The 19,779-nt window shown below is 38.0% G+C and overlaps 1 protein-coding gene across 2 annotated transcripts in view; it reads left to right on the top strand.

Moving 5' to 3' along the window:
* Positions 1–19,779, top strand: part of LOC140514133 (bifunctional heparan sulfate N-deacetylase/N-sulfotransferase 4) — a 397,643-nt gene that overhangs the window by 359,793 nt on the left and 18,071 nt on the right. For both annotated transcript variants that reach the window (XM_072624210.1, XM_072624211.1), the window contains exons 9-10: positions 9,048–9,171; positions 11,046–11,220. In XM_072624210.1, coding sequence (XP_072480311.1) covers positions 9,048–9,171; positions 11,046–11,220 — 299 coding nt within the window. The remainder of the gene's footprint in view (positions 1–9,047; positions 9,172–11,045; positions 11,221–19,779) is intronic.

The following is a 19,779-nucleotide window of genomic DNA, read 5'->3' on the forward strand; positions in this document are numbered from 1 at the left end:
TAGGGAATCAGAATGCAGAATGAAGCAGAATATTCTCTCTTGTGTTATGTTTTGTTTTGGTTTGTTTTTTCTCATGGTTTCTCCAATTCATTTTAAGTCTTCTGTGTGACATGACTAATGTAAAAATGTGGTTAATAAGAATGTAGGTATAAAACCCATATAAGACTGCATGCTGTCTCAGGGATGGAGGAGGGAGGGAAGGGGCAAGAATCTAAGACTTATGGAAGTGATTGAAGAAAACTGAAAATAAATAAATTATTAAAAAAAAAAACAAAACAAATTTCCTTGTTTGTCAAAAGCATCTATCCAGTCTCCCAGGATGAAATTATCCTGGGCTCCTCACTCTTTCTCATCACATATTAGTTACCAAGTGTTCCCATTTCTGTTTCCCAACATCTCTTTCATCCACCTCTTTTTCTCCACTTATAGATAACATGTTAATCCAGATCCTCACTACCTCTTGCCTAGATTGTTGTAAGAATCTCCTAATTGATCTCCCTGCCTCATGTCTCTTCCAATTCTATTCCATTCTACATACTGATGTCAAAGCAGTTATCCAAAAACACAGACCTAACCATGTGATCCCTCTAATCAGTCAACTCAGTAGCTTTCTATTGCCTCTAGCTCAAATCTATCTTTCATATATATATACATCTATTTATATAGATGTATAGATATATGCCAGGCCTAGAGGCCTGTGTGGGCTACCCGAGTCTTCTTACCTCACCTCCGAGGTCTTCGGTTGGCCAAAACCGGATGCTTATATGAGAGAAAGGACATTCCAGAGTCGAACAAGGGTTGAGCTTTATTTCAGGGTCTCGGTTACAAGTGCAGGGGGGTCTTCCTTAGGAGGAAGAGGGGGAGATTTCCTAAGGAGGCTAGGATCTTAAGGGTTTGGAAGTAGAAGTACAAGTGGGGAGAGAGGGGGAGGGGAAAGAGGAAAGAAGAAAAGTGGAGCCTACTGTCCTCTTGGCTCCTCACGTGCTAAGAGAGCTTTCAGGCTTCCTCAATCCTACTTAACCTTCAGCCGCATAGTTTGCATCTGAATACCGTGCTGTTAGGTAACTAGGTGTGCCCAGATCCGGGACAATCTCGAGGGCGGGGAGATCTCTCTCCCATCACATTTCTCACGGGAAGAGGCGGAATTACTCGAGATAGCTCGGTTCACCTCGATCCCCTGCCGTTTCCTGGGGGGGTCTCGTGAGAGCTCTAAGATTTAGAAGCTCCCACCTTTACCCGCCCAAGACTGTCCACATGGAATTGAGCTTCCAATCCCAACAGATATATATACACATACATATATATGTCTGTGTGCATATATATGTGTGTATGTATGTGTGTGTGTTGGTTGATTTTTTTATTTTGAAGCATTTTTTAAGTTGAACTTTCTCTTCACCCCATTCCTCACCCACTGAGGCAAGCAATAAGATATTTATTACCCATGTGAAACCATGTAAAACATATTTCCATATTAACCATGCCACAAAAAGAAGTACAAATGAAGTAAAAAAGTTATACTTCAATTTGTACTCAAAGCTCATTAGTTCTCTCTCTGAAGATCGATAGCAATTTTCATCATGAGTCCTTCTAAATTGTGTTGGATTATTGTATTGATCAGGATAGCTAAGATTTTTGCAGTTGATTATCATTATAATATTGCTGTTACCATATAAAATAGTCTCCTGGCTCTGTTTATTTAATTTTGCATTTAGTTCTTCCTAGGTTTTTTGAAACTATGGCCCTTGCCATTAAGATAATAGTGTTCCCTCTTAATCACATACCACAAGTTGTTCAGTCATTCCCCAATTGATAACCTTTTCCTCAAATTCTCATTCTTTGCCACAACAAAAAACAGCTGTCATAAATAATTTTGTACATATGGATCCTTTTCATCTTTCTTTGATCTCTTTGGAATACAGACCTAGTAAATGGTATTACTGGACCAAAGGGGATGCACAGTTTTGTATTCTTTGATCACAGTTCCAAAGTCTTCTCCAAAATGGTTGGACCAGTTCACAACTACATCAACAATTCATTAACATGTCTATTTTTCTATATCTCCTCCAGCATTTGTCATTTCCGACACATATTACCTCAGAATTGTTTTAATTTACATTTCTTTTTTATTTTAATATTTATTGTAAAACCAGTTTCTTCAGCTGAATCAACCCAAGGTATCCTCAATGCCTATCCTTGTTGAATATCCTTCTCCTGCTACTGCTAAATAAATCTCTTTTTGTTAACTATTGAATGATTTTACAGTATCTCTTTTGATTCCAACATGGAATCTAAACTACCAAGAAACTGACTTGAGTCATACTCAGCATAGAAAAAAAGCCCTTCTTGAAGACTTTTTGAGAATTCTTATTTCATTTGTTATGGACATCCCTCTATCCTACTAGCGATCATTCAACAAAAATTGATTAAGCACATAATACTTTTAGAAGCTGGGGATAAGGAAGTGGCCCAGAGAAGGATGGTACGCTTCTTTGTATGGTAGTTTCTACTGAGATTGACCAAGGACAAACGCCACTATTTCAACCATAATAGCAGGAGAACATATTGTTTAATATATTTGGTTGCTGTTCCTGGGGACCAAGGATGAAGTGTTTTAAACTCAATGGCACATTTAAACTTACTGTCTCCAGTACCACTGGGCACAGAAATATTTTCTTTGTACTTCCTCAGTCACTAAAGGCACATGGTATAAGGATGTGGTAAAACAGAGTTAAAGTAGTTCATGGATGAGATGACACTTTCAATTAGAGTATTTTATACTTTCTTCAGTATGTGACAGTTTTATACTCTTTGCTCATGTACTGATTAATTAAGGTTTTTATTGTCTTGATGTGTTTGGAATTCACTAGATTTGAATAGAAGCATTCTGATTTATCAGTGAGTTCACAAACTGTAGCATGATACAAATAATCATAAAAAATAAACATGACCCATTCAAAGGTTTTGGTGCTATGTAAAGGTAGATCATTTTAAGGGTTTGGGGGAAATTTTCCAGGTTATTAGAAATCAATTGCTGAAATTTCCCTGCCCTAATATAACATGGATTGACACCATGTTTTTTGAGATGTGTGTGTGTGTGTGTGTGTGTGTGTGTGTGTGTGTGTGTGTAAGAAAAAAGCTAGGTAGTTTCAGAAATACTCCATTTTTTTTGTTTAAAATATACTTACTTTCCTAAGTCATTTTCAACTCGAGCTCTGAGACAAGACTACTAAATATATTTTTAAAAATGCTTAAGTTGTAGAGAAGTGCTGAAAATTTAATTTTAAAATAGACTCTGTACCATTTGTCATGGAATATACTTCGTTGTTGTTATTATTGCCTGCTACAGAATTACAGGATGGAAAAAACTTTTCCCTGCTTGCTTACTTCTACATAGGGGAAAGAAAGTACATCTATTATTTATCATAGGATCACCGATTGATAATTAGACGAGACTTTAGAGGTGATTGTGACCCATTCATTTTACAGAAGAGGAAACTGAGGGCAAGACTAATTAAATGACTTGCCAAGGGCCACATGGTTAATGGATTTAAACTCAGGTCTTTCTGATGCCAGGTCCAGCACTCTATTCATTATAACGTGATGCCACCTAACAAATGCAAGGTAGAACAAGAAGCATTTATTAAGTACCCCCTATGGGCCAGATAATATATTGAGAAATAACACAAATAATGGGGGGGGGGGGAAGAGAGTTCCTGCCTTCAAAAAGCTTACATTATAATGGGAGAAGATAATACCTACTAGGAAGCTGACAAGGGATTGAGAAGATGTATCCAAGTGGAGGTATGGTCCAGAAAGTCAGCAGCACACCCAGGAGGACCAGGAAAGTTGGCTAGCCTGGAGTCCTCTCCAAAATGAAGCCCCCTAGAGAAACTCATCAATAAGAGTAGGGGGCTGGAATTTTAGATGAATATTCCATGTTGAAAAGTCCCTAGGACCTGAGGGAGACCCCAAGGTGAGACTGCCACAGAGTCATGACATTAAAATTTGGAAAGGACTCCTAACATAAGTCAAAGGTCTTACCAACACAACATAAGTCTTTGACGTTCACTTTAAAAAAAAAAAAAATGAGATGACAAAGAGAAGCAGATAGGAACACTGAATCCATACACTTTCATTAAGTACCATCTATGTTCCAAGCACAGTGATACAATAAATGAAGGGATTCCTGTACAAAGAGCTTACATTCTAATAAGAATTTAATACCTTTCTGCCCAAGTCATACTCTATAGGAGCCTGGCTAAGTCACTTAACGCTCTGTTGGCTTGGACAACTCTCTCAAGATACATATTGCAAAGCAAGGGTAAATTTGCTTTGGTAGAAGGAGGTTTCTCACCAGGATTCCTTGTACCAGTGAAATCAGAAATATTGCTAAAAAAATAATTTTTGAAAAATAAAGCCAGTGTTTATATATTCTATAAGAATAAATTATTTCAGGGTTCAGATAATGATGCTATCATAAGAGGAGAAATATGAAAGTGTCTAAAGCCCTTTTGAATCTGATAGTTTAAACTGAAGTCTCTTCTGTAGCCTCTTCCTCCTCTAATCTCAGATAATTTCCACTGACACCAATGGCCATGCCCACCAGGAGAATGGTGACATTCCATAGGAGATGGCACAATTGTACCCAATCAAGTCTGATTACAGGAAGACCAGCTTCCTTTAGTGCAAATGTCATCTATTAAATGAATCCCAAATGATTTAATTTAGTAGCACCCTGAGGTAGTAATGAAAGGCATCAGCTTTTACATGTCTTCACTTCTGACCTTCCCAATGCACCAAGGTTGACATAGGTAGATAGAGCAGAAAGCTAAAGGGGATATATGGGTAACAAGAAGGAAGCAGAAGAAGGTAGCTAGACTAATACTTCTAGTATTGAAGCTGCTAACCCTTTGATATCCTAGTCCAATAGTATGTGTGAATGCATGAGAGAGAGAAAGAGAGAGAGTGAGAGAGAGAGAGAGAGAGAGAGAGAGAGAGAGAAAGAGAGAGAGAGACAGAGTGTGTGTGTGTGTGTGTGTGTGTGTGTGTGACAGAGAGAGAGACAGAGAGAGAGAGAGAGATCTTCTTGGCAGTCTAGTGAAACTTATAGACCCATTCTTAAAATGACATTTTTAAATGCATAAAATACAGTACAGAGATTACAACGGAAACTAACTACATAGAAGTAAGGGTGCTTTTTTCCCATCTAAGGTCATGGACCTCCTGAAATCTGTCTGTGGATCCCAGGTTAACAACTCATAACCCAGTCAGATAGCAGGGAAAAGGATTCCAGTACTGGGGTCCTAACAACCCTTGAAAACATTTAAACTTCTTTTTTAAATATTTTATTGATATATTTTGTTTTTATATCATCTTTATTTCCCTTTTTTCCCTTACAACAAGAGCAGGAGTCAAAAAGAAGGGTGGTGGAGGTAAGAGAGGAAGAGGGAAGAGAGAGAGAGAGAGAGAGAGAGAGAGAGAGAGAGAGAAACAGACAGAAACAAAGACAGAGACAGAAAGAGGAGAGACTGAGAAGAGAGAAACAGAGAGATAGAGCAAAAGGGAGGGAGGGAGAAGCAAAGGGCTGCATCATTTATCATTTTGTGGGGGAGATTCCACAAATCTAGACAAGATCTCAGTTTCTTAAACCACAAAAAGAGGGGTTTGTATTAGATAACCTCAAAGACCCTTTCCAGCTTGAAGTTTATGTTCCATCATCACAGACCAGATTTCAATTTTCAATTTTATCTAAATAGAAGGCGTCTGACTTCTAAAAGGACTGAGATAAAGCAATGGTACAAATACATTTCAGCTGATAAAGTATGAGCCCCGAATGAAACCGTGAGAAAAGCAGAGGGTTTGGAGTCAGAAGATCTGAAAATACCCTCTGCCATCCTGTGCCACCTAGGTGACCTTGAGAAAATCACTCTAACTCCCTGGGCTTCAGTTTCCTCCACTAGAAAATGAAGAGTTGGCCTGGCTGGTCTCTACGTTCCCTTCCAGCTCTATCTACAATACTACTGAGAGGAGGCCTCCATCAGAATAACAACAGTTCACCTCTAGTCTTTGACACCACATTGGCTGTGTGATCTTTGGCAAGCTATTCAACCTCTCTATTCCCTAGCAGCTCGAAGATTGAATCCTGAGTAACTTCTGATTTCCATGCTACACTTTCCTTCTAACCTTTACTGAGATGAATTTGTCATGAACTCTGTTTTCCCACACATACACATATTACAAACATATATATACATATACACACATGTGCAAATATATACATATGTATATACATGCACATATATACATATACATCTCTGTCTCTATATACATATGTATATATGTGTGTGTATATATACATATATAACTTACTATAACAAACAAATCTTTGTTTGGACTCAGGTAGAACCAAAGGTAGATCCACAGAGATCATGGCCATGGGACATGGTGTATTGTATGCCTTCCCACTCCCTCATGTTGCATATGGGAGCATTTGTCAAAATGAACTCAGTGGAGATCCTAAAGAAGAAAGAAAGGCACAAAGAAAATGAAATGTGTAGAATGTGCAGCAAATGGAGGAGAGGAAGGACAGAAAGGAAACAAGAATGTATTAAGCACCTACTATGTGCCAGGTACTAAGCTAAACATTTTATAAATATTATATCATTTAATCCTCCCAACAACCCTGAGATTTTGATGCTATTATTATCCCCATTTTATAGCTGAAGAAATTAGGACAGACGGAGGTTAAATGTCTTGCCAGGGATCATGCTGTTTATACATTTCTAAGACTGGATTTGAACTCAGGTCTTCCTCACTCCAGGCACAGAGCTTTATCTGCTATACCACTTATCTAGTGGGTACCTTAGGAGTGCTTCTATATTTACACAAATGCAATATATAAGTGGCAAGGTGTGAAAGTGATAGAAAGCTAGCCTCAGAGACAGAAAGACTTGAGTTCAAGTTCTACCCCTGAAACATACCTGGCTGTGGCTTTGGGCAGCTCACTCAATTTATCAGTGGCAATTCTCTCTACACAACTCTCCAAGACTAGAAATTGCACTTAAGTTGAAGATCTGCACTGGTGAAGCAAATTATGCATGGAAAGTTGCCTCTAGCATAAAATTATAGCCTAGACAGAGATTAGATAGAGATTTAGAAGCAGAGATGTATAACTGGGGTATAAACATATCTGAGGGCAGTATATTGGGTTTTTCCTCCTCTTCCCTGAGTTCCTTTCTTACAGTAGCACCAAACTTGATCCAAAATAAGGGCCTAAGTTAATTTCCCTGATTTCTGTTTCCCTAATAACATCTTTTAGATGTAGACTGAGTGAATGAATGAATGAGTAAATGAATGAACGAATAAGTGAATGAAAAACCATTTCTTAAGTGCTTAGCATGTGACAGGTACTATGATAAATATGGAGAATCTTAGTACAAAAGAGAAAGACTTTGTCTATCCTTGCCCTTATCCTCGTTGTCAGAGAGCTTCTATTTCAGTACAAGGATACAACACATACAGGGGGATGTGGTCAAACTGGAAAGAGACAGGAATAGGATAAAGCCACAGGGTTCAAATGCACCAGGTATTGGTTTGATTACTAACCTTGTAGTAAGAGGTGGAAAACTAGGGAAGAGGAGAAGAAATTGGAGGAGGAGGACATACCTAGTTTCAGGGCAGTTGGCAAGATGACCCAGGTGAATGGCCAGATGGATGTAAAGCATGAGCTTGTTTGGAGCTAGGCAAAAGTAGTAAGCTAGGGCAGGTTCCTGGCTAGCTAGATGGCTTGGTAGCTAGGGTACCACCACATCTAGAGTCAAGAAAGCCTGAGTTCAAATCCAATCTCAGACATCAACTAGCTGTGTGAACCTGGGCAAGTCACTTAACTCAGTTTCCTCCTCTGAAAAAGGAAATGGCAAGAAAATCCAGTTTTTTTGTTTGTTTGTATTTGCCAAGAAAACCCCAAAGTGTGTCACAAAGAATTAGACACGACTGAAATGATTCAACAACAGAGAAATTTTCGCTCTCCTATTTACCAGTCAAGATAGATCAGTTGTAGAACTGACATTCTAAAACAATTGTGAAATGGGACTAATAACAGAAGTTGTTGATATTCATTGTTGGAAGGAGTTGACGTGAATTTCTACTTTGGGAGTTCTCTATGATGATGGCATCACAAGTCAAGATTTGTGAAAAAATAAATTAAAAATAATAGCTCCATTTAGACCTTCTGGTTCAGCAGGGTGTTGAAATATAAGAATACACTGTTGTCTAAAATGATGGAGCATCCATGCCTAGACCTTTGGGAGATGAGGGAAATCAGTTGTTTTTTACTTGCCTAAAGACAACCCCAAATGGGGTCATGAAAAAGTTGAAACAACTGGAAGAATTGAGCAGCAACCATGAAGACAAAAACTCTCTCTCTCTCTCTCTCTCTCTCTCTCTCTCTCTCTCTCTCTCTCTCTCTCTCTCTCTCTCTCTCTCTCTGTTTCTGTCTCTCTCTCTTCTCTCTCTCTCTCTCTCTCTCTCTGTTTCTGTCTCTCTCTCTTCTCTCTCTCTCTCTCTCTCTCTCTCTCTGTTTCTGTCTCTCTCTCTTCTCTCTCTCTGTCTCTCTCTCTCTCTGTCTCTCTGTCTCTGTCTCTCTCTATCTCTTTGTCTCTGTGTCTCTCTCTCTTCTCTCTTTCACACATACACACACACTTTCTCTCTCTCACTTTCTCCCTTTCTCTCCCCTTCTTTCTCTCTCCGCTTTATTTTAAGAATTAATATTTTTTGCTGTTCTTTGATAATAAATTAGTCATAATCATGTTAAATCAATAACAAAGTCACATCATTGTTGTTCGAGTCCAACAAATTATAATCGAATATTTTGTTACTTTAAGAATGCTAAACCTCTCCGGGAAATCATTTAGACACTGGGGAGAATTGGTTTGCTTAATGCTTTTCCCCCTTTTTCTTTTGATAGGTACCGCTTTAAGTAAAAGCTGAGGCATCTCCTTTCTTCAATGTTTATGTTCCATAATCCTTTATCCTCTTCTTTGCCGTAGGGACAACTGCACTTTATTTATTTCTACTTATGCATCCTTCCATCATCAGCAATCTCCCCAGTCCAAAAACATTTGAAGAAGTTCAGTTCTTTAATGGAAACAACTATCAGAAGGGAATTGACTGGTAAGAAGGATAAGAAGAAAGAATGTATATTATTAACACGCTAAATCACAATGGAGCAATTATAGATGTATGCAGGACATCTGCATAATTACCAGATGAATTTGTTATGCTCAGTGCTATCACAATGAATTAGAAATTAATTCATAATGATGAGACATTTAATCAGTGTTGCCCATAATTTTATTTGGACAGTACAATAATGATAATATTTTTCTAGTAAAATATTATGATTGAATAAAGAATGCGCTGGAGCTCCTCATCAGAATATTTAATAAGGTCATTTAAATTTTCTAAAGCATGTTATTTGATCATGTCTAGAAAAAAATTTTTGGCTGAAAGTATAGTCAATTTTCTCATTTACATTCCTGTTGATGTTTGGAGAAACTCAGATGATATGAATTTTTTAAAATATATGTTGTAAGATATATATATTTATTAACCATGTGCACTGTATATGTTACATTAAAATACAGTGATATTCAACATCATATCACAACAGAATGTTGACAAAAATACATCATTACTAGTTGTATACATAGCTTAAGAGAAATAGTAGTTGATGCATCAAATTGTGCAAACTGATAACGCCAAAAACGCTTTGACACGCATATTTTCTTCTGGAGTGTAACAGAATGTACCTGATGCTGTCACTGATCTCCTGAAGTTTCTTCTATTTTATTATTTTGATTCCAGTCATTCTAAGTATAAATTGACATGATTCCCCCAATTCCTCAATAAATAAGGGAGTACTCTGTGGGAATTTCCTTGGATACATATACTTATAAGCCATGCTTCAGTGAGTTAACATCACACAGGAGCCTAATTCCCTAATTAAATTCCCATCAGTGGACATGGTCAGGACTGGCTTAGAAACAAGGATGTCAGAACAAGGCTGGACATTCTCAAATGTGCATAATGCCCTTACTCTGTACCATGATAATGTGATTCTTTCTGGCTCTTGGATAACCACTAGAAAACACTGGCACCACCACAGGTGACCCAGAGATAAGAAAAGAGTGGCTTTCTCTTGTGTCTGAGCCCAATTTGAGGACCAAATTTGGGGCAGGGACATAGCGAAGGCTCCACTTCTCTTGGCATTTGCCAAACACAATGGCTAGTGTCCAAGGAAGAAATGAACCTTAGATGGATTCAGCATGGTTCCCTTTATATTTATTCCTGGAACACCTGGGGATTGCAGATGTGAGGAGCAGTTATGAAGATTTCAAATGTAATTCAGGCACTGCACCGGGTAACCTCAGAGCATACTAACTCCGTAATCTTAACAGAGAAGAACATTTATATGGCATATGGAAGAGGAAACCTACAGAGGCTCCATGGGATCCAAACAGCAGGAAATATTTCCTTAATTACTTTAGATAGACGGTAATGTGTCCACATTGCTTTACATAGTACAAATTATGCAGAAGTTAAAAAAAAGAAAACGACACTCTAATCTCTTTAGTATTTTATTGCTATTTTGACTTCCACATCTTTCTTACAAGAATATGTTCATCTTAATTTAGGAAGTTTTACATTCAAATTCACACATATAGTTTTGCAGTTTAAAAATGCCTTCTGAGGAAAGTTCATTTTTAAAAACCATAATAAGCCTAGTTTTCTTGATTTAGCTTTTGATAACACTGACTCATGGGCCAAGAGTATTTTTCCCTATGAAATGAATCACTAGACTGCTTTGAACATTATTCCTTTACATTCGAGGAATACTGCTGAGTTAAAGATTAGCCTCAAATGATGAAAACTTGGTCCTATGCAAAATTTGAACTTGAAAATCAAAGGGCTTGGAACTTTTACAGAGAAAATGTGAGAGAGAGTTTATATTCTGACTTCTGCTCTTTGTCTCATCCCTCCTCCAGGTATATGGATTTTTTCCCCATCCCCTCCAATATTACCAATGATTTTCTATTTGAGAAGAGTGCCAACTACTTCCATTCAGAGGAAGCTCCCAGAAGAGCTGCATCTCTGGTTCCCAAAGCCAAGATCATCACCATTCTCATTGATCCCTCTGACAGAGCATATTCCTGGTATCAGGTATTCAAATTTTCTAAGACTCTAAAGATAGAATGATTACAGTTAAGATTCACTGAGTGTTATGTAAAACAAAAGCAATTAAAAATAGTGATCAATCAATAATGGATAAATGTGTATTAAACAAGTGTTTCAGGCATTGTGCCAAGTGCTAGAGTTACAAAAATAGGCAAAAGAAAGTCCCTGCACTCAAGGAACTTAAAATCTAATGGGAGAGGCAATATACAAATAAATATATACGAAAAGCTTTATACACCATAAATTAACAGAGGGAAGGGACTGGAATTAAGAAGTTGGGAAAGGCTCCATGAAAGATGTTGCAGAGGTGAAATCAACATGTCTTGGCAACAGATGGGATAATGAGGAGTCCCAGATGACTTTAGGTTGTGAGCTTTAGGGACTGGGAGAATGGTGTATATACTCTATAGTAATAAGGAAGGTCAGAGGAGGGGAAAAGCTTAAGGGGAAAGATTCTAAATTTGGCTTTGGATGTATTGAGGTGAGTGTCTCTGGACATTCAGTATGAGATGCATGAAAAGAAGTTGGAGATGTGAGACTGGAAGTCAGCAGAGGGTTTGGGGTAGGATAGATAGATTTGAGAACTATTGGCATAGAGATGGCAAATTGAGCCATTGGAGCTGATAAGATCACCAAATGCAGTAATGTAGAGAAAGAAGAGAAAAGGGCCTAGGACAAAACCCTGAGGAACAGGTATGTTTAAAGGGATCTGGATGAGGATCCAGCAAGTATAGCAAGGAGTGGCCAGATAACTAATAGGAGAACCAGGAAAGAGTAGTGTTCCCAAAATCCAAGACAGAAGAGAGAATCAAGAGAAAGATTTTCAGTAGCATCAAAGGCTGAAGAGAAGTTAAGAAGGAGGACTGAGAAAAGGTCACTGAATTTGGAAATTAGAAGGTCATTGACAAGACCAGTTTCAGTGGAATGATAAGGTAAGAAGCTGTATTGTAAGGGGTCAAGAAGGGAATAAGAGGAGAGAAAGTGGAAGCACCTGCTGTAAATGGCTTTTTCAAAGAGTTTACCTACAAAGAAAAGAGATATAGGATGACAGTTAGTGGGGATGGAAGGGTCAAATGTCTTTTCAGGACATGGGAAACATGGACATGTTTGTAGGCAGTAGGAAATGAGCCAGTAGACAGGAGAACATTGAAAATATGTGAAAATGGGAATGACAGAGGAGGTATTCTGTTGGAGGAGATGGCATGGAATGGGAACACTTGAACAGGTAGAAAGGTAGTCTTGGTAAGGAGTAAGACCATTTCATCATGCCAGACAGCCAGGGATGAGGGAAGAGATCATGGCAGAAGACATCTGAGTGATAGGAAATGAGGAAGATAGAAGACAAACCTCACAGCAATTGTCCTCAAGTTTTCCTTAAAATATGAGTACACACATTTTACTGATTATACAGTTTGAATCTTCATTCTGCTCCCTTTTAGTTAAATAATCAATGTCAAGTCAACTCACTTCTCCAAGTCTAAGATGCCTGAAGGATTCTCTGACATAAGGGACTTGAATTAGAGAACTGGAAGGTTTTCTTCATCTTCTTATAAAAATATATGAAGGCCTATAAGAAAAAGATGCATATTAGGAGTACCTTTTGTTTTTAAGAAAGGATCTAAATACATGTTGTCAGAAAGGGGTGGAAGATAAACCTGAAGTTATTTTTGTTGTGAAATTGTATGACCAGTATTATTATAGTGGAACAACTGTGAGGAATCAGGGAATCTGTATACAAGTTTCAGTTCCATTACTAATCATGAAAACTTAGCTAAGTCATTTAACTTTCTTCATGCTTCAGTGCTCTCATCTATTAAATGCTAATAATCAACCAAGAAAAATTTAATAAGCACCTACTATGTGCTAACCACTGCACTAAATAATGTCGATGCCAAGATAAAAATGAGCAGTTTCTGCCCCTCTGGAACTTATATTCTATTGAGAGAGACAACATGCACCCAAATCTGTGGATGTAAAATATGTAATAAAGTTCAAGACAATTTTAGAGGGAAAGTCAATCATCTGAGAGGTACAGGAAAACAGAGTTTTGAAAGAAACCAGCAAATCTAAAAGTAAAGATAACATCCATTTTTGTTGCCTTTTATGACAACCTTAAAATACAGTTGTATAGATCAAATATATGGAAATACTTCGAAAAATGTTAATCATACAAATTCAAGATATTATTTTAGTTCAACTGATGGCTATCCATATAGGAATTTCATGGTAAAATATAACTTTTCATTTTTAATTTGGCATTATATTTGGCTTTTAAGAAGCCTCATTCAACCATATTGTTAATTCTCATCCCCCACTCTGGTCTTGGCTCTAGGGACACAGTTGAATGCTTCATAATGTAATTATTCTGTACAGCTGTATTCCATACTCAGTGTGTGGCCCATCAAGGGAATGGGTAGGCTATGCTCCAAAGCTGGATTAGGAATCTCTATATTATTAACCACCACCCACAGGCATATGCAGGATGGGTTACCATTACCTCATCTTTTCCTCTCTTCTGTCCCTTTTAATTTAGTTAGCTTCTCCCAATCCCCCCTCCAGACAGATCCAGTTATCCTTATAGAAGCTCCCTACAGTATTGTCCAGTTTAAAAGGTGCTTTACCCATATTGCCCTGTGAAGTAGGCAGCTATAACTATCACTCCCATTTTATTGGTAAAGAGACTAACGTCAAGGGAAGTAGGGGATTTGCCCTTGGGGTCACAGATTAATTAAACGGTAAATGCCCAACTCAAACCAAAGTCTTCTGCCTGCAGGGCCAATGACTTTCCAGATAATGCTGGCTCTTATTTATACTAAGGTACTAGTCACAGATAAACTCAAAATGTTACCACTTTGGGATAAATTTGCATTTTAACAGGGGATAAAAGCTCAAGCCAAATAAAGCATTCCAGTAGAATTTCAGTTATCAGTAAGACAGTTGGGAGGTAGTCTAGAGCTAGGGAATCTTCCTAACATTTCTGATACCGTTCCACACAGGAAGCTAAAGAATAATAGTAATTGCTATTATTAATTAATGATAACTAGTAATAATGCAACAATCTACACGACTGTGCGATAATAGAAAGGTGCATTTTGAAAATTTTACTTTCTTCAGTTGTTAGCAAGGGAAAAGAGGGCTGACACAGAAGCCATGAAGGCATGGGTTTGGCATCTGGAAAAGGTCCAGGTTTGGCATCTGATACATTGGACAGTATGACTTGGCCAGAATTTGACTTTTCAAGGTTCTAAGCAACTCTCTTGTAAAACTAGAGATTGCTGAAAATGTGCCAAGTTGCATTGGTAGAGTGAATTTCTACCCCAGGACATCCCTTATACCAGTGAAACCATAGGTCCATCTAATCCCTATCCATCTGCTTCAGCAGCATTAAGACATATTAGAACTAGCACTAGAATCTGGAAGAACTGAGTTCAGATCCTGCCTTTATACTAGTTGTGTGACCCTAGACAAGTAACTTAACTTCTCAACATCTACAAGCAGTTCTGAGACTAGATGTGGCAAAGCAGATACTGGTCTGCATTGATAGAAGAAAGAGTTTCCTCACCAAAAACAACAACAAAATTGGAATCTCACTGCCACATTTGTAAATGACCAAAAACTGATTCACCGCATTAAAAAAAAAAAAAGGCAAAAACTAAACAAAACTTGGTTCGTCTGCTATCAGTGCCAAAAAGAAAGACTACTTATCAATTATGGGTTCTCATAAAAGTCAAATTAGCCCATCGTGAATAGAAAATGTAGAACCCCCACCCCTTACGGTCAATAGTTTAAATCTCTTTCCCAAAGCCCTTTTCTCCTGGAGCCATCTAGCCCATAGAAAAAAAATGCTAGTGTTTCTCAGACCCTAGTTCTTTGGTGAAGATGTTAAGGGACCACCATGTGCTTCTCGAAATCTGCACAGCAACCCAAAGGGAAAGATTAAAGGAACATGGATAATCCCCAAACTTGATAAATAGCCCTCATGAACTGAGCTGGCCACATGTCATTTCTTAGCATCTTTGGCAGGCATCTGCAGGATTTCCTGGATCACCTGCCACAATGAAAGCCCTTTGAAGAGCATGGAGGACATCACAGTGTACCTTTCTAACCATATGGGCTCTCATGTTGCAAAGCAAGATAAGCACAGTAATCTTTGAGCCTGTGAGCTCCCAAACCACAGGAAAACAGGTTTGACGTCAAACCTACAGGAAAGAATTCTGGATGCTTTCATCCAAAAGGTAGCACTCTTTCTTAGAGAGTGGAAGCAGTAAGGCAATCTTCTTTTCCCAAACAGCTATTTGAGTGAAATAAATTCATGTGTGTAGGATGCTTCTTTAGGTGAAAAGCCTGAATGAGAATGTTTTGAAGGAGATATTTTAAACTGATAATAGCCTTCAGTGCCAGAATGCTATAGTAGCTCCACATTTTAAAATTATGCAGCCCCCACTTATAAAGCCCCATTCCTTTCTGCTCCGTAAATAGTGCAAATTTGCTACTTGTTCAGTAAGACTCCTAGAGCAGGCCCTTATGGACATCCACTGCTGTTGTAAATACTGGCACACATCTTTATAATGAGTGGGGTGTTATAAAGGTATAGTTCTTTTACACTACTGTCTTTTGTTATTTCACTTCTCTTTAAAAGGAGCAAGTAGATGGCATGGTGGATAGGGTAGAGGCTTGGAGTTAGGAAAATCAGTGTCCAAATCTTGCTTCAGGTGCTTATTAACTGCACGAACCTAGACAAATCACTTATTTCTTTCTGCCTCATTTTCTTTATTTGCAAGGGAGGATAATAATCGCACTATGTCACAGGATTATTATGTGCAAACCTTCAAGGGATATAATGCTAGCTATTATCATCTTGACATGCTAATTTCCTGATTCATTTTTATGAAAGAAAAATTTTTTTAAAGTTTATGTTAAATTTATTCAGAGCAATATAAAACAAATGTTTCATTCTGTTTTCGGTATATCTCATAGAGTGAGTCCTCTGTAAGTATTTGTACCTTGACCATCTTTCAAATATTTTAAATTATTTCCAGTTTATCACTCCAGGTGGGAGAAAATTGAAAATTTTTGAACAAACATAAAGCTACATGCTTATGTTTTATTGATATGTGTTTGTACTGACTTGGTCATCTGTCACTTCCAACTTTGGGCTGACTGTATGTGTTGTATGAAGAGGTGGTATGATATAATAGCATAGAGAGCTGACTTTTGAGTCAGAACGAACTGAACTTAAATCTTGTCACTTACATGTGTTAGTTACATAAACATGGACAAGCTCCTTAACATCTCATTGCTCCAGGAAATTCACTAAAATTTTAAGTGATAGATCTTGAACACCAAGGAGTTCCTTCATGAATAAAATCATAGGTCCAAACCATACACACATTTTATATATATATATATATATATATATATATGTATATATACATATATATAGTGTGTGTGTGTACACACCCAAAGTACCTAGTATCATACAAAGTAGTCTGCAAATACTGCACTAATAGAGAGAAAATGTCAGACAGAAAATCTAAATCTGTCAACTCAACATCTCTTCCACTACTTGACCCATCCTAATTACACTGTGTAGTATCAATCTATCCATATTCCTTTACTTCCTTTTGTATCTGCTTTGTGTCTAACTATTCTATTAGCCATTTTCACATTCAAATAAAATACTTTTCATGTCTAGGCTGGTTGATGGTTTGAGGTGAGGAGCTCAAAGCCATACCAGCCATACCAGCACCACATATTAGAACTACAGGATCTCAGAATTGGAAGAAACATCAGAAATAGGATCACAGATTGAGTGCTGGAAACAACCTTAGAGGTCATCTAGTTCAACCCGTCATTTTAAAGATGAGGAAATTGAGACTCATAAAAATAAAGCAACTTGCCCAAGGTCACTCAGATAATAAGGGAGAGTATCTGGCACTCAAAACGAGGTTTTCCAACTCCAAAACCTTAGACACAGCAAGAAGTAGTAGACTGATCTTAATGCACTTAGAATCACTAAGTTCTAGCTTTGCTTCATCATTTCAATCATGTCTGACTCTTCATGATCTCATTTGGGATTTTCTTGGTAAAGATCCTGGAGTGGTTTGTCATTTCCCTCTCCAGCTCATTTTATAGATGAGGAAACTGAGGGGTAAAATAGGGTGAAATGACTTGCCCAGAGCCAAACAACTAGTCTGATTCTGAATTAGAACTCAGGTCCTCCTGACTCCAGGGGTGGCACTCTATTCACTGAGCCACCAAGCTGTCCATAGAATTAGGAAGACCTAAGTTTGAATTCCACTTCAACTATTTGCCATCTGCGATCCTGAACAATCACCTAGCTTCTGCCTCTCACTTTACTCTTACGTAGAATGTGAGGTTGGACTCAAAACCCTACTTAAGTCTTTGGTCAAAATGCATATCTGAATAAGAATTCCTTTCACAGCATCTTTAAAACGTTGTCAATACTTGAGGATTTCCAGTGATGAGTTACTCACTATCTCTTAAGTCAGTCCTTTCAACTTGTGAACAGCTCTATTGTTCAGATTCATTTTCTTGCATCAACTCAAAATCCACCTGTTTGAAAGTTCCATATATTCCTCATAATTTTGCCCCAGAACCAATCAGAATATGCCTGGATTTTCCACCTGACAGCCCTACAAAAATTTAAGGAAGTGACCTGTATGTGGAGAGGGAGATCAAAATCTTCTCCCCTTCCTAAATCTCTATTTTTCCTTCTGAGATTGATTGGTAACAGAGAGAAACATACCTGTTCTCAACTAAGCTCCACAGTGTATTTCCTAATATTTTAAATTCCTTAGGTTACTCCCTACAAGTAACATTTTCCACCACCACCACCAGCATCCCCAACTTTCTCTTCTCCTAGCTTACCATTCCCAGTTCCTTTAAGCAATGCTTGTATGACAATTTCCAGCCTCTGACAATTTTAGTTACCTTTCCCCTGTATCCTCTCCAGTATGTCAATGCCTAAAACCTCTTTCCTCTTGCTCTCTGGGAGATCTGTAATATACTCTCTGACAAAATTACTTTTTCTCGTCATTCTATTGGCCCTCACCCAAATGGTCTCCATCATGCTTCTTGCTTCTCATTTATGGATTTCTTTGCCATGTGACTTTACCTACTACGTCCTTTTTAAAATATGTCCTCCTGTACCAGCTAGGAGTAATATCACCCCAAACCTCAACGATGCCTTGGCAAACAAATTTACCTCCTTGAATCTCCAATTCAATTTGTATGTTAGTCATACTACTTATATTTATAACAGATATGTAAGACCACAAGTTTTATTACTGTTTTAATATTTTCTTCTAGAAAATTATTGGATCTTTCCGTTTATATTCCTCTTCTTTTACCATGCCTAGTATTTTCTCTGGTTTCTGACTTATCAAGTAAATGCCAATAGTTTTCTCCCTGCTTCTTCATTTTCAGGGTTAGATTGTCTTGATCAGATGTTCAGTTTCCAAGAAAATCACACACATAAACACATATGCAGAAAGAGAGAGAGAGAGAGAGAGAGAGAGAGAGCTCCTGAAATCTTATTTAGTCAAGGAATATATGAACTATGGATTAAGAACTCCAGGTATATAGTAAGCTTACCTGCTTACCTTGACTCCCCTTCCCTCATTGTATTTTTCCTAATTTTATTAGATAAGGGGCTGCTCTCTTATTTTCTCTGGTGTGTTTGATTTACAATTAGCAAATTCTTGCCGACACCCTAATGTAAACTAGCTCCCTTTACATAAAAATATGATTTCTAGCCATTTCATTTCTGCTTACTTCTCTCTACAATTGTCTGTCTACCCAAAACAGTCTTGCCTTACTGCCTTTTGGGTATCTTTTAGTAACTAGAACTGGGCTTGGATGCTATAAAGAATAAGAGGAGTGGAACTAGTATCTTCATGTATTCTGAAATATGTGACAGCTAGGTACTAGCACCCATGTCACTCTGCACTCCTGCCTCTCTCCTCCCTTGCCCTCCTTCTAGTCTCTTCCACGAGAACCATTGCGGGAGGGCGTACACCCCAATAGAAGTCATGGCTATAGTTGACTCCATGGTAATACAGAGTAAGTCAATAATCATTTGTGTGAGGCACTTCTAAACTGTGGGGAATGTGGAAAAGGAAAGAATAGGAGAGAGAGAAGAGGGGAACAGATGAGAGGGGAGGGGAGAGGAGAGGACAGGAGAGGGGAGGGGAGGGGAGGAGAGGATGAACCTTGTAGTTCAACAGTTCCAAATAGTTTATATTCTATTGAGAGACACCACAAAATATGGGCAAGGTAGATGGAAGGTAATTTCAGGGGGAAGGGGGCTAGTAAAGGATTCTTGAATAAGGTAGAATTTTAGCTGATACTTGAAGGCAGCCATGGAAGCTGTTGATCATGCCCATTACAATCTCCTTCTATTAAATTCATTGTATCAAGCATCATTGTTAGCTTGATCTCTAATGGTATTTCTGACATTCAAATTGTTTCTTTGCTTTGTATGGAAACATCATTTAGAGAGGCAAACAATCCTGAACTTGT

Source organism: Notamacropus eugenii, chromosome 7 (assembly GCF_028372415.1).
Source record: "Notamacropus eugenii isolate mMacEug1 chromosome 7, mMacEug1.pri_v2, whole genome shotgun sequence".
Taxonomy (NCBI): Eukaryota; Metazoa; Chordata; class Mammalia; order Diprotodontia; family Macropodidae; genus Notamacropus; species Notamacropus eugenii.